General features: G+C 44.4%; 1 protein-coding gene and 1 long non-coding RNA gene across 31 annotated transcripts in view; one reads left to right on the forward strand and one right to left on the reverse strand.

The window, feature by feature from the left end:
• Positions 1-15,793, forward strand: part of LOC110538675 (dynamin-2) — a 37,193-nt gene extending 21,400 nt beyond the window's left edge. For 5 of the 30 annotated variants that reach the window (XM_090193886.1, XM_090193887.1, XM_036938842.2 and 2 more), the window contains 8 exons: positions 412-463; positions 4,831-4,941; positions 6,695-6,804; positions 7,008-7,119; positions 8,366-8,530; positions 8,782-9,005; positions 9,466-9,708; positions 10,678-13,372. In XM_090193886.1, coding sequence (XP_090050012.1) covers positions 412-463; positions 4,831-4,941; positions 6,695-6,804; positions 7,008-7,119; positions 8,366-8,530; positions 8,782-9,005; positions 9,466-9,708; positions 10,678-10,747 — 1,087 coding nt within the window. In that variant the 3' untranslated portion in view covers positions 10,748-13,372. Of the gene's footprint in view, positions 1-142; positions 197-411; positions 464-1,622; positions 1,635-1,832; positions 2,769-4,830; positions 4,942-6,694; positions 6,805-7,004; positions 7,120-8,365; positions 8,531-8,781; positions 9,006-9,465; positions 9,709-10,677; positions 13,373-14,060 lie in introns of those variants that run through there. The other 25 variants (XM_036938832.2, XM_090193877.1, XM_090193876.1 and 22 more) reach the window with 14 other exon arrangements.
• On the reverse strand, positions 4,662-6,056 carry LOC149979414 (uncharacterized). Its single transcript, XR_016485378.1, has 2 exons — positions 5,773-6,056; positions 4,662-5,283 (listed from the first exon to the last, which is right to left on the reverse strand). It is a non-coding gene; the product is annotated as an uncharacterized LOC149979414 (long non-coding RNA).
• Positions 15,794-15,909: the final 116 nt, after the last annotated feature.

Here is a 15,909-nt window from a genome sequence, read left to right on the forward strand (position 1 = left end):
AACATAGCATTTCCCCTTGCGGGTCTGAATGCCGTGCGGGTTCCTTTCCAATCATCCGCATGGAGAATGGGTTGATGGATTGATGAGAAGTGTTGTCAGGTAGGTAGGGGTGGTAACGTGTCTCTCGTGGCGTCACTTTCAGTCTTGACTTCAGAAGGCACGATGATGGTAGCCCACCAGGGTACGGCAACAACAGGTGGGCTGTCACGAATCGGGTGTCCCTCTCTGCCCGTTCCCCCAGACCCCACTCCCACTGTTCCCATGACTATGTTTGATAACTTGAATTGTAGGACAGGTTTGATAGCTGTTAAACGATTTGATTGATCAATACACATTATTACCCAAACATTGTTGATGCTGATTGTGGTTTTGAATGTGTTTTTTCCGTCTGAACCTGTCCTTTTCTAACAGTGCCCAGCAGAGAAATACACATCAGAACAAGAAGAGGGCCATTCCAAACCAGGTACACTTTGTCCCTCCTCCTCCCACCCTCTTACTTACCCAGCCCTCCCAATCAACCCCAGATTAAGCTGCCCCAGACTGACACTTCCCCCTCTATCATGTTTACATGTTGTAACATACCTGACCTCTGACCCTATGCTACCAATTAATAGACTCAACTACTAGTAACCTAACCTGACACTTACAACCTCACAGCACTTATTTACTTAAGCATAAGTAGCTTCAAGATAACCCCTGCAAATCATGGCCAAATACCATCCTGTCTTTAAGTCCGATGTTAATTTTCCTCCTTGGCCACTGTGTTATAAACCTGGCACCTCTCTTCCTGTGTCATCCAAACAGTTGTAAACGTGTTTTGAAGTCTTTATTGATGTGATATCTAAATACCTGAAATCATGTGACTATGTTATGTCAGCTTCAATGTCATCAACACTTATGGAGTGCACTTCTCAGTTTCCTGGAAACCTAGTAAGGGTACATATTTTCTAGGATATACATTACATCCTATAGAAATACCTTCTAACACTGTATTTCAGCGAGGGGAGAGTTGCCCTAGACTAGAGTCATTCAAGCCCTCCCTGCTTCCCTGCATAGGAAATGAACAGCTGTTTATACCACAACTATCACTACTTTATCACTATTTGCACGGCACTACAACACAACCAAGGCATGATACCCAACAGCAAAGCAACAATCATAGAATTGTTTTATGTTTTTCAACTAACCCAAGCACTTTTTGTATTGTAATTCAGAATGTGCATGGGACCCAGCTTCGCTCAATGAAGCAACCAATATCAAATAACCGATGTGTGGTACTTGAAGGAAATCTAATCGCATGTAACTCTTGTTCTCTTGCTCCCTCCCTCTCTATCTCTCGCTGTCTCCATCTTTTCTCTCCTTCCATCTTTCGTTCTTTCTATCCCTCAACCTCTTTCCATCTCTCCGGTTGTCTCATTGATTCCTTCCATTTGTCTCTCACCTTCAAACCTTTCATTCTACCATTTCAAACGTTTCCTGCCCCCCCCCCCCCTTACCCATTTTGCCACTCCCCCATCTCCCTCCCTTCCTGGCTTGCTTGCTTCCCCCTTTTTCCCTGGTCTATGATTTATCCTGCCATCTTTTGCCCTAACCACTCCCCAACCCCCCTCCCATCCCTGCAGGGTGAGATTCTGGTAAGTACCCCACAGATCCAAGCCATACCCTGTTAGGAGTCAGCAGAGGTCACCAGAGCAGGAGAACTGAGGCCAGACATCTGACACTTAGGAAAGAATGGGAGGTTATGGGAATTGGTATTATGACAACTTGTTCCAGGTTACTCCTGTGTACAGAACTCCTCTGTTTTTTCTCGTCATATCTTCCCTACTCCACAGGGACTGAGAGAGGGCGAGCAGGAGAAGGTAGTAGTCTCAAAGTCTCAAGACTTATGGCAAACCGGAGATCAATTAGAGTCGTATCGTAGAGATGTAATTCTCGTCGGCTTTACCCCTTACCCGTAATCGGTAACGGCTTTCTCAATAACATCCGGGTTATGCGCAATAATTATTGTTTTCACTTAACAAGACAGCAATTGTCTTTAATTGGACAAGTAGATAGAATATTACTAACATTTACTATTTACTCTCAAACCTGTTGAAACCAGTTCTGTCCAAGCACAGGCAGAATTGTTGTATTTTTTGAATTATTGAATCACACTGAAGTGTAATGTTGTGATTCCCTGTGAAAGACTATGGAAGAGTTGGGAGGATGTGAGAGTGGCTGGTGTCAGTTCTCCTGCTTTTGGTCCTTACCCATGCTGCCCTGTCCAGGGGTTTAAGTAGTGACCGCCTCAGTTTGCCTTGCTGTCGAAGGGTCCTGATCATTCCAGGAATGGGGGGAGGAGACATGAATCACCAACAATCATACACTAGAGGTTCACATTTTCATCCTTTTGGGGTCATTGAAATCTCCTCTTGATGTTTTCTCTCTTTATAACTTATCGTGGCATATCAACTTTCCACAACTCAATATTCCAATCATCACTATAACAATATGTTAGTAGCACACCTCACAACTTTCCACAAACCATTCTGTGGGAGACTCGTGACTGTCATTCCAATCAGGGACCAGAGGGTGGCAGTAGATGGCATGAGGGTGGGCGTCATGATTCAATCAATGATTATAATTTACAAAAAATAACAAATCAAATTTGATTTTGAAGTAATATAAATTGGGTTTAATAATTAATAATTCCAATAATTTGGAATGTGTATAGTTCCATACATCTAATGTATCAATGTTTGATTTACCAGCTGGTAGAAGACCTAAAATAATGTGTTTACTTTAGAAATGAGTGATTTCAATGTAGGGAAACTTTTGACAGGAATTGAGGCAATGATGCCATCAAGTGGCCTAACTTTTCTTGAGTGATAATAACCTGAACATGAGATGTAGCTGAAGATGGAACAGGCTAAATGTCTGTATTTTGTCATCACTGACCTATCCTGCATGTCAGGGCTTCTGTTTAGACAGTGAGGAAAGAAGTGTCATGGCATTAAAAGCATCTCACTATCCCTATTCTGTCACCTCACACTCCTTGTCTGTCTTTTACCTTCAACACTTACGACACTGACCACTGACTGCCAGCCAGGTTTAAAAATAAATAAATAAAAGTTCTCATTACAGAGGGGTGTAAGGCAATTCTTCGCCAAGGCAAACTGAGAATTTAGCTAACTCCTATGTTACTGCCTCTTCCCCTCTCATTTCTTTTGCTACTTTCCTACTAATTACCCCCTTCCCCGTCATAAACCCCAATCAGTCTTTAAGACACAGGAGAGGGAGAGAGAGGTTGATGTTCTGTCTTATCGGCATAACTTGACAGCATCCTTGTCCAAGCTTGAGATCTGCCTCACCTGATGGTTCTTTGAAATGGCAGTAACAATGAGAGCATTACTCTAATACAGGGGTACTACAACCAGGGGTCAGCAGCCCCCTAGATATCTGACGAGGTACTGCAGGGGTCCCAAAAAAATGATTTTTATTTAAAGGTTTTTATGAATATCGCTAGCAACTGAATAAGCAAATGTTGAATTACATGCAGTAGAAAATAAGAGTATCTTTCTGATGTCAACTTTATTTTTCAACTCCTAATATTGAACAGATTACACTAATTAAAGATAATTACACTCACTGGTGTATCTGACATAGGCTTTGAAACAGCACCTGTGAATAGACTACCACTGTGGCAAGTGCTGCTGCAAAGCTTTGTTGACTTGGACATACATTTTTGTCCAGACATGGCTAACCTTTGTTTAACCAGCGCTAAACAGTTGTTCTTAGTGAAAATGTGTTTGGAGTTACCTTTTCTAGCAAATAGGCTGTTAGTTTACACTTCCTCTTCCAGTTATATGTGGGGAGGTCAAAATAATGAAAAACTATTTACCAACTATATTCATTTTAAAATGTTATTACTTCTGCTTGACATTATCATTCACCTGATAAGACAAGTCGTGAAAACAATGTTTGCTAACTTAGGATGGGGTTCCCTGGGTTGTCGGTTTGCCTGCGAGGGCGTCCCTGGGCGTAAAAAGGTTGAGGACCCCATACAACTCGTCTACAGAAAGAACCTCTCAACCCTGCCTCATCTCTCTTCCCTCTCTCCCTTCCTTAAATCCTTTTATTTTTGTTCATCCCTCTCTCTCTACCCGTCCACTCCGTGAGCTGTGGCTCAGTCTACCCGTCTCCATTGTCTCTGCATATCGCTGTATTCCTCTCCCACAGTCTGGCCCTCCTCCTCTTGCCTCTCCATCTCCCTATGTCCTGTTCCTTAGAAAGGTGTTTATCCTCCTACAGTGTCCTACGCTGGAGTGTATGTCTGACGACTCTGCCCAGTTAACCCACTAACCCTAGTCTGTTTTGGCTAACCGTGTATAGGCTAGCTTTTACTGACCCGCTCACTCTAACATACCACCGCCGACCCTTGATCCCTGACCCTGTGTGGGTCCCATTTGGTCTGGATGACCCATATTAGTTAGTTTTGAGGTCATTAAGGTTTGTTTGAGGTTTCCTGTTTAAATCTCCACACCGTATGCATCAGGGATCATGTTCAGAAACATTGTTGGAATTGTAAATCTTTATACTCAGAATAGAAGAGTTCATTTAGAGTATGTAGAACATCTTAGTGCTTATATTGGTAAGACAGGATCAACCAAACTCACACTGAGTACCCAGGTAAGGTTTTTATTGGTCAGTTAAGTTAGTCATATCACAAGATCTCCAGGAGGTAAATCATGAGTACTTTAATGACTTGTTTTCCCTCCATCCTCCTGGTATACCTTGTCCCCCACCACCCCTCGCTCCCCTGTTCCCCCACCCCTATCTCTCCCCTAACAGGTCATCCGCAAAGGCTGGCTCACCATCAACATCAGCATCATGAAGGGAGGCTCCAAGGAGTACTGGTTCATCCTTACCGCAGAGTCACTATCCTGGTACAAGGATGAGGAGGTGAGTGTCTAACGCTGGGATAAGTACAACACAAAATAGTACAATACAAACTGGCAGAAAGATTCTGCTACTACTCCATGGGCTGATATATGATCTGCATTGCATGCTCCCTCCTCCCTCTCATTGTCATGGTGGAGAATCAGACCCGGCCAGAGCCTCTCACCAGAGCCCCTGCTGGCTGGTAGTTAGATGTGTCCTGTGTGTGTGTCCCGGCCCAGCCTAACCAATGTGCAGACTACTGTTCAGCTTCAGCCTGATGAACAGGTAGTCTGAACACTGGGCAGGCGGGGGGGTGAGGAGGGGGGAAGGTCCGCGGGGTCGCTCCGGCTGCAGGTCACTGCCCTAGAGACAGGACAGAGGTGGGGGGGGGGGGGGGGGGAAGCGATGGAGGGAGAGTAAACATTCCTCTGATAAAGAAAGCAACCAAACTCAGACTGAGGTCCAAATATATATAAATGTATTGACTAATTTAGTATGTTGATGTAATGGAGAGATGTTGAGCATACAACTTTGTTTTAATAGAATTGGATCAACTTAAAGTTCCAACAGCCATTACTGTATTTACTTTGTGCACATGAACAAAACAGAAAAGTGTTTTCCCACTCTGTGACCACACTACTCTCTACAGTCAGATTTAAAATGCTCTGTAGGCCATTTCAAAGGCTGGAAAATATATGGAAAAGGCATGTCGATGATACTTTATGATGTTTTACTGGAACAAAGTTGAAATAATATTAAAGAAGTAAACCAGAAGCACTAGGGATCATCCTAGGCAAGTTAAACATTTACAGACGGATGCATTGGGAAATCTAGTCTGACTGTTAAACTTACCATTAGTTCGGTCAGAGCAGCCCAGGCCTTGGCGAAGATGTCCCCTCTCTCAGCGAAACACAGAGCTTCAAAAGATACCGCTGACCAGAGCTGAAGACAAACCTTTAACCTGTCACTCTGACTACGCCTCAAAACAACTGGTACCGTTCAGGTTTGACCAGTCCTCTGTGGAGGAAAGAGCGAGAGAAAGAGAAGGAGCAGAAGAGGAGAAGGAGCGAGGGAGGATGGTGGAAGCAAACTGACGTGGCAGGCGGGTTGAAATGTTCCAGCAGGGATCTGCCTTTGGAATTTGCAGGAAATCGTACTGGGTTACTGGGGGCGGGTTGGGGGGGGGGGGGGGGGGGTGGGTGGGAGGTGTGTGGGGGGGGGGTGTATGTTTGTCTTGGTTTGTGGTTGTATGCCACTTTCATTCGTCTATGTGTTTACGTGTTTGCATTTGCACAAGCACATGGGTGTTTGTATGTTTTCATGTGTGTGGTTATATATTTGTGTGTGTGTCTGTGTGTGAGACTAGGACATTGGCTTAGAGTGATGTAACTGTTGGGACTGAGCGGCTCTCTGTGTTAGTGCAGACATAAACGCTTCCAGATGCTTCTCCTCAACAGTTCAAAGCTGGCATCCCTCCCCCCATCTCTCTCTCTCTCTCTCCCCCATGCTCCTCCTCTCTCCCTCTCTTCTCACCAGCCTGGTGGTCTGGGTCTTATACAGAGGAAATGCATTCCTCTCTCTCTGCTCATTGGTGGAGAAGCCTAGTGTTCTATTCCACTGTTTTTCAAAGTTACCCATGAAGCAGTTTCTTCATGGCTGTCTTCATGGCTTCCTCTTATTTGTGTACTTTAGTGTTTTTAATGGCTTCAAGGATTTGTTTCTCAATAATTTTTTTGAGTTCAGATCCCCCGTCCCCCCTCTCTCTGTGTTTTAGGAGAAAGAGAAGAAGTACATGCTTCCCCTAGATAACCTCAAGCTGAGGGACGTGGAGAAAGGCTTCATGTCCACCAAACACGTATTTGGCGTCTTCAACACTGAATCCAGGTCAGGGAAATGGATGTGTTGTGTATCCTGTTCCATGCAAGTCTGTCATTTCAATTCAGTGACTCAGGAAGTGAACTGACATTTAAATGTTACAAAATTCTCATCGAGAAGCATTGAGGGAAATCTACTTAGTGAATTGACTGAAATTAAATAGAATTTACACCCACCCTGATTGTGTTTGTGTTTTGCCATCCATCAAGCAGGAATGTGTATAAGGACCTGCGTCAGATTGAACTGGCCTGTGACACCCAGGAGGACGTGGACAGTTGGAAAGCCTCCTTCCTGAGGGCTGGGGTCTACCCTGAGAAGGACCAGGTACTGAACCCAAACTCACTCAAATAGTCTTTGGGTCGCTTTCCCAGACACAGAGGAGGACTAGTCCTGGACAGACTTAAGGACATGCTCAACAGACTTAAGGACATGCTCAACAGACTTAAGGACATGCTCAACAGACTTAAGGACATGATCAACAGACTTAAGGACATGCTCAACAGACTTAAGGACATGCTCAACAGACTTAAGGACATGCTCAACAGACTTAAGGACATGCTCAACAGACTTAAGGGCATGATCAACAGACTTAAGGACATGATCAACAGACTTAAGGACATGCTCAACAGACTTAAGGACATGCTCAACAGACTTAAGGACATGCTCAACAGACTTAAGGACATGCTCAACAGACTTAAGGACATGCTCAACAGACTTAAGGACATGCTCAACATACTTAAGGACATGCTCAACAGACTTAAGGACATGCTCAACAGACTTAAGGACATGCTCAACAGACTTAAGGACATGCTCAACAGACTTAAGGACATGCTCAACAGACTTAAGGACATGCTCAACAGACTTAAGGACATGATCAACAGACTTAAGGACATGCTCAACAGACTTAAGGACATGCTCAACAGACTTAAGGACATGCTCAACAGACTTAAGGACATGCTCAACAGACTTAAGGACATGATCAACAGACTTAAGGACATGCTCAACAGACTTGAGGACATGCTCAACAGACTTGAGGACATGCTCAACAGACTTGAGGACATGCTCAACAGACTTGAGGACATGCTCAACAGACTTGAGGACATGCTCAACAGAGATTCTCCATTGAAAGGGTTTTGTCGTCCAGGACTAGGCTTCATCTGTGTCTGGTAAACCGACCCTTGAAGTTTGAATGTTAGCCGAAGCAGAGGTCAAACGAACGGATGCGTTGTGGTGACAGCCTTTGTCAGTATTTGATGAACACTAGGCATGCACCTATACTTCTTGATGACGTCACTGATGATTGTCCTACTGCTTGTTTCTTCTCATGCACGCCAATTCATGGGAATCTCAAGGGAGATTATGAGGTACTAATATCAGAGCGATTGGATGCATGATTCACAATGGCATACATCTACCGCAAAGGTATCCCAATGGCATGCAGTAGTATTAGCTATCGTGTATTGACCTCAAACACTCAGAGAACAGGTACGTGTGGCCTCAATTCAAAGGACCTGTTTGGACCGGTCACGTGTCCTCACTCAGAAGTAACGTCTCTCTCTGTGTTCCTCAGGTGGACACTGAGGATACGGCCCCGTCAGAAACCTTCTCCATGGACCCCCAGCTGGAGAGGCAGGTGGAGACCATCCGTAACCTGGTGGACTCCTACATCGGCATCGTCAACAAGTCCATCAGGGACCTCATGCCCAAGACCATCATGCACCTCATGATCAACAGCGTGAGTGAAAAAAGCCTAGAGACAGTCTATACTGAGCAGGCTCTGTCTTATAGCAAGGGATTCCATCACACAGCTTCGTGTACCTTTGTGTTGTGTTTCCACAAGCGCCGGGGTGTTTGTGTTTTCTAGCATCACTGAAGATCGACTATTCAGTGACTCCATCTTTCCATGCAGACTAGTATGATGTGAGTAGTGAAAGGAGTAGGACACCTCTGTTTCTCTGCAGTCCATGGTCTTCCTCTCCTCCCCAGGCTAAGGACTTCATCCACTCAGAGCTGCTGGCCTACCTGTACTCGTCAGGGGACCAAAACAGCCTGATGGAGGAGTCAGCTGACCAGGCGCAGCGCCGCGACGAGATGCTCCGCATGTACCACGCCCTCAAGGAGGCACTGCACATCATCGGTGACATCACCACCACCACCGTGACGGTCCCCGTGCCGCCGCCCGTCAACGACAGCTGGATGCAGGAAGCCAGGTGTGTGTGTGTGTGTGTGTGTACACATTCACACATACAAAAGGGATTTGTTGACTTTGACATTAATGTGGATTGAGTGAATGTACCTTAAATTCTTTCATTCATGTAATGGAAGATGTTTTGCTTCATCCATTGTCACATGTGGGAACTAAAGGGGGTCATGTGGGAACTAAAGGGGGTCATGTGGGAACTAAAGGGGGTCATGTGGGAACTAAAAGGGGTCATGTGGGAACTAAAGGGGGTCATGTGGGAACTAAAGGGGGTCATGTGGGAACTAAAGGGGGTCATGTGGGAACTAAAGGGGGTCATGTGGGAACTAAAGGAGGTCATGTGTAAGAGACTATACAGTCGACCAAAGCTTATTATCGTTGTGCAGTGTTTGTATAATGTATATTTCATTGTCTGTCTGTTCTTTTTCCAATCCCCACACCTCTTTCTCTCTGTTCTCATCTCCTTCCAGTCCTACCCCCCAGCGCCGCCCCCCGGCCGCAGCAGCCCCTCCCCCAAGCCGTCCTCCTGCAGTGAGTGGCCCAAGGCCGGGACCACCCCTCAACCCCTCCCCAGCGTTTGGGGGGCCCCCCATCCCTTCTCGCCCGGGCCCGCCGCCCAGTAACGCCTTTGGCAGCAACAACCATCAGGACCCTTTCAGTGCCCCCCCACTGATCCCCTCTCGGCCCGCTCGCATCCCCCCTGGCGTGCCCAGGTAAGACCACCTCTCAGGAGGGAGCAGTTCCTACCTACCTACCTATATCCTCACACAGGAATAATGTCTCCTCATCGACACTATATTAACCTGTGTAACCCTCTTAATTCATTGTTGAATTGCCAGGTTATCACTGTAACTGCAGCACCTGGCTCTGACTGACTGTTGACGTCAATAGATGGATTTAAGTTTCCTCCCAGTCCCACCTTTCACATTACTACTTTAACCTTTTCTTTACACACTTCTCTTCCTTTCTCTTTCCTCTATCGTGGTTATCTTCTCGGTTTCATAAACCCCATCTCTTAACTCCTCTCTCTTTTGTGCTCAACTCTCTTTCTCTGTTTCTTCATCTGTTCTCCCTATCTCTCTCATTGGGAGTGTTTCTCTCCATTCATGTCTCACAATCTCTCTTCTGTTCTCCCGTCTCTCTCAGTGGGAGTGTTTCTCTCCATTCACGTCTCACAATCTCTCTTCTGTTCTCCCTATCTCTCTGTGGGAGTGTTTCTCTCCATTCACGTCTCACAATCTCTCATCTGTTCTCCCTATCTCTCTCTGTGGGAGTGTTTCTCTCCATTCACGTCTCACAATCTCTCATCTGTTCTCCCTATCTCTCTCTGTGGGAGTGTTTCTCTCCATTCACGTCTCACAATCTCTCATCTGTTCTCCCTATCTCTCTCAGTGGGAGTGTTTCTCTCCATTCACGTCTCACAATCTCTCATCTGTTCTCCCTATCTCTCTCAGTGGGAGTGTTTCTCTCCATTCACGTCTCACAATCTATCATCTGTTCTCCCTATCTCTCTCAGTGGGAGTGTTTCTCTCCATTCACGTCTCACAATCTATCATCTGTTCTCCCTATCTCTCTCAGTGGGAGTGTTTCTCTCCATTCACGTCTCACAATCTCTCATCTGTTCTCCTGCTCGCTCTGTCTGGGTTTGTTTCATTGCTCTCTCTCTCTCTCCCTCCCTGCAGCCGAAGACCCCCTGGCGCTCCTCACCGGCCCACCATAATCCGCCCTGCCGAGCCCTCCCTGCTAGACTAGACTACCCAGTAGAACCAGCCAGGCTCACCTGTGTGTGTGTGTGTGTGTGTGAGACTGTGTGTACTGAGGCCAGAGGGGAGGGCTAGAGAGCAGGGGAGGAGGGGGCCCCTATACAGTATCTATGCACATTGATATCTGCTATTTCAACCAGACTTATCTAATGTAGTCGACTCAAACTGTTCTCTGATATAAGCTGCTAACCCTCCCTTAGTCTCCTACACATGTGGGCTCTCTGGTCTCCACATTCTAAAGAAGCAAAGGAACCATAACCACTTGACTCCTCAGAATCAGAAGAGATGTAATTACACTGTTTTGGATATTGTACCATATGTATCAAAAGATTCATCAAGACTTAATCGCTCACCTTTGACCAGCAGGGTGCAGTCACGGCATCCGATGTGGATGGTTACATGGAAGTGACATGACCCTAAGCAAACTATTTTTTGTGGTAACAGAATTGTTAATTTCCTCTCTGAAAATGTGGACGACAGCATAGTCCACAACCTTTCTAAACATAAAAAGGCTAGCTACCCTCCCTCCCTCCATCTTTAGACGTGTCCTCACCTCGTGCTCTACTACACCCGACACCTCTGTGTAATATACGCAGACATCCTGTTCATTTTTTTGTGGTTTTTCTAACTTGATTTCATACGGGAAAATAGTTATTATTACGACTACGGTGGTGTTGATGAATACTTTCTTGTTATTTTATTTGAGTGACTTGTCTGTTTTAATGCCCCCTGTATGTAGCTTTAAAACCAGTCTCAAATCACAGCAAAAGGAGGCATAAAAAGACAATTTAGCAGTGCAGGGCTACACATGAGGCTGAGAGCAGCCTTCTAAAATGTGCCTGTTATTATTGGAATGTCCTGCCACCGCTGAGAAAATGTCATCTAGATTGACCACTTGAAGCACTTCTGTGTACATCCATACATCCAGTGGTAGTGTTGAGGTTGTCATTAATTTAAGACTATGCACAATAAACAGAGAGAGAGTTGTCAGCACTTTGAGATGATTTCTCCACACATCTTTAAGTATAGAGTTATCCCAGCACCTTAAGTCAATCTCACTGAGGCCTTAGCCAACCTTCATTCAAAGTCCCATTCAGGACAAGGACGGGTAAAGGGGAGAGTACAGTAGGTTCTCCTGGAGGAGGGTGAGAAGGTGGAGAGGCGGGAAAGGGAAGGGGGAGCTATGTGGTTAGAGCTGGAGAGACGGCGGTTTAGGACCGACACTTCTTCCTGTCACAATTCAATGGTCATTTGTCTTTATGGACAAGAGATCCTCCCGGTGTCTTGGAAACACCGTTGTACATAGCTGATGGACAGTCTCAGTACAGACACACAGAGATGGTGATGTCTCCAGTTTTAAAAAGAATGGATGGAGAATGATGTTTAATGGTGTTCATTGAAAACCAAACATTTTAATGTGTAGTAATCGTTATACTAATTGAAGCACTAACACACAGCCGTTATATTGACTTCGCTTGGGATGTAGGGAAATGTTGAGATTTGTAATCTCCAGATCGCATTAATTCATTATTTATAACCCTGGGCATTTGTCATGTATCGTTTTGATAGAAATGATGTCAGCTGTATACTGCACCTTCAGTCTACTACTCCTCCTCTGGAAGGGAGACTGAATGTCTTTCTGGTAGCGACTTCCACTACAGGGTTCTAGTTGGAATAACTGTTGCCACTGGGAGGGTTTAAAAATGAGTGAAGAGTGTCTCTTCACAGATGGGATTTTCTACTGATGAATATCATTTGATTCCTCTGATGGTAATTTGATCATTGATTTTTGCTGGGTGAATTTTGGGGTTGGGATGGGGGGGGGAGTTTGGAGGGTGAGTGACAAATGGACGACATTGATGTTTTGATTTGGTGATGAATATTGAGGGTGAGCAGGGGGCGGGAGTTCAACTTTTGTTGCTCTTTCTGGTGTACATATACATCCTGCCTGGAGAACCTGTCCAAACTATATAGAGCTCAGTCCAATACCTTGTACCCCTTACAGATTGTGGTACAGGTCGAGGGTGAATTTGGTAAGAACGGTCTAAAACCATATTTTCTGGGCAGAATGTGCTTTTCTTCCCATACATTTCCCATCAGGTCTGTCTACAGTGACCGTGCTGCTAGTGGGTGTCTGACTCTGATCTCAGCTAACTCCAACTAAAGCCTCTGGGAAATGGAGTCTATCCATGCTCCAAAAGGTTTCAATCTCTTGACCAAGTATTGAACCCCTACTAGGAGGAGATTTGGCCTTACATTTATGCTGTCACTCTCTGATGTTGAAGAGTCTTAAGGGAATCGAAAACGTCCCCTCCTTATGAACGTCACCTGACGGTACCGGTCACTGTAGCCTGTCCCCCTACACCCCATCTCCTGATCTGTAAAGTGTAAGATGTTGGTGACGACCTTTTCTCCATAATGGATGCCCCCCCCCCCACACTCTCCATGCTCTGTATCTTTCATCTTGTGGGTGGGGGGGAACTGACCTGCGTCAATCTTTCTTTAGTTTTTGCAAAGCCTTGTCAAGTGCCTCTAGTAATTTCCTGGATTTGAATAAACAAATGAACCCATTTGGAACATGAGCGCTAAATAAAGAGGTGTTGTGTACAATAAAGAGACTGGTGGTTGGTGTCTCCTTGTGTCTTGTGTGGTCCCCCCTCTCTCTCCTCTCTCATTGGTTGTCCTCATGGTTCTCTCTCCTGGTATGCCTTCCTCTCTTCTTCCCCCTCCTTCACTGTGGATGTTGCTATGGTGTTTCTGTGCCAACGGGCTGCTTGCCTTTCGACTTGAGTTAAAAGTGGAATGAAAGTTGTGAAGGACAAGAATTCCTGGAATAATAACTTATTCATTCTTCTTTTTTCTTCCTTCCTGATGTTTCTCTGAATACAAGGTGCACATACTCTACTATACAACTCAATACTCTGCTGTAGTGTTAGTAATAATAGTGGTGGTGGGTTGTAGAAGGCCTTTGGTGTACAAGTATGCTGTTTTTCAATTAAATGTTCAAGTTTATGGTCTAATCAATTTGATTTGATTTGTCTCTTGCTGCACATAATATATCACATTGCCTGTAGAAAACAGGCAGCTATGGTAATAGGAATCATTAGCTAAAGAAAGCAGGGAGATGTAAAAAATGTGATGGACACAAACACAATTTTAGGAAATAAATGTTCCTAAGTCTTCCCTTACAAAAAAAGGTCTGTTAGACCCCTTACAATCACCAAACTGTATTACGCATCAAAAATACTTGAATGGGAGAGAGTTATTAATGTTGGTCTGTCGTTATGATTGTCCCTGAACAGGCGGCCTGCTCCTGCTCGTCGTAACCAGTGGTGACCTTGCCCCAAAGCAGGATAGGATTGGGGATGCACTGTCCACAAACCAGCAAGAGAACCAGACCTGCGAAGAATCATAAACCTTGAACACCTTAACCTTAAATATTCTCCAAAGAACAGGTTGCAGAGCTGATTAAACTCTAAAAGCCATAACTTAGTTTATAACATGAAATACAAGAGGCAGCTTTTTCAATGGCAACTGTCAAACGTACTCGTTTTACAATAACTGACGGCATTTCAGGAAAATCAGCCTCCTTTAAAAGTTTTTTTTCATAAAGTGGAATTGAGATAAAAACAGCTGCATTGGGCCTTTAATAGCTGGCACCTACCCAGACTGTTCTAGAAGTGTGGGGGGTGTATTCTGAAAACTCCAACCCCTCCAGGGGGTTTAGCGAGCTGTAGCCTGGCTGAATTCTGACACCACTCTCAGTAGGGGTTCAACTTCTGTTCACTATTTCCATACTAAACAAACATTGAGAAAATGAAATTATTTTTGTATTGATAAAATTGTTTGACTGCTCATGTGCCAAATTCGTAATGAAATCCAGTGATTGTTTGTGTTAGCTATCTCCTGGGGCATAACCTCTCCTCTTGGTTTTATGTACAGTGCAGTTTTAAAATATGGGCATTTCTCAACAGATCAGTGTCTGAATGACTATTGAACACATTTGTAGAACACTCCTATAAAAATGATTGAAGTGTAGAAGTTTGGTTTATTTAGATGATTGTAAATACATTGTGTGTAGGTGGAACTGTAGATTATTTGAGAATTGACGTGTCAGTTGGGGATGAGGGATGATGACAGCCCTTAATATTATATGGTAGTGTATTGGGAGGGCCCCAAAAACCAAACGGTAAGGTGACTATTTGAAGGGATGAGGTGAAGAATGTTAGGAACAGCTCAATTAATCAGGTAGTGCTGGGTCCTCCACTGCTGAGTGAGCACAGAAGTATACAAAGCTTTTAACAGCGAGGGTCATGTCATGTTCAGAAGAGAGCTTCAAACCATGCATGTTCCAGTGGATGCCTTGCACAAGGGTCAGTCGGTAGAGCATTGTGCTTGCAACACCAAGGGTCGTAGGTTTGAATCCTGCCTGGACCACTCATACTGGAAATGTATGCGCGGATGACTGTAAATCACTTTGAATAAAGGCCTCTTCTATATGGCATATGCTGTATGTTATCTTTATACTGTAGTAAGGATAGTATGGATAGTTGTATGATAGTATGGATAGTAGGATAGTTGTATGAAGAAGGGCATATACCGGTAATGTGATTATAATGTAGTACAGTGTCAATAATAGATCCAATTGATGTCAACTGCAGAACTTTGCGATATGCCTTTAATCCAGTGCTGTTTTGTGGTAGCCAATAAGATTGCCTTATTTTCTTTTGCTGCACACTTTTGACACTCAAATTTGCACTATTGTACCTATAATTGAAAGGAATGGATCATTGAGATTTTATGGTTCTATAAATACAATATTTTTTTCAAATGAATGATTGGATCTGGTTTTGTGGTGTTGGAGGTGTATATAACAACTATGCTTGTGGTTGACTTTGCAACATTCTCCTGGCAGGGATAATTTTTTGAATGTCTCAATTCTTTGGCTTCGTCTCACCAGATCTCTGGCAAACACTATATTTCAATAAAAATGTAATATCTGTAATTCAATAAAACCATCCCATGAGGACAGCCATTGATGCATGTAAGACTTATTTCTCTTGCCTCATAATTAACAGACTGATAACCACTGCAGCTTTTAATGTAAGCTTGCGGGATCAGTGGCTTTGCAAGGCTACTCTTTCTCCAGAA

Source organism: Oncorhynchus mykiss, chromosome 12 (genome assembly GCF_057628025.1).
Source record: "Oncorhynchus mykiss isolate SJ-2025 chromosome 12, ASM5762802v1, whole genome shotgun sequence".
In the NCBI taxonomy this organism is placed as follows: Eukaryota; Metazoa; Chordata; class Actinopteri; order Salmoniformes; family Salmonidae; genus Oncorhynchus; species Oncorhynchus mykiss.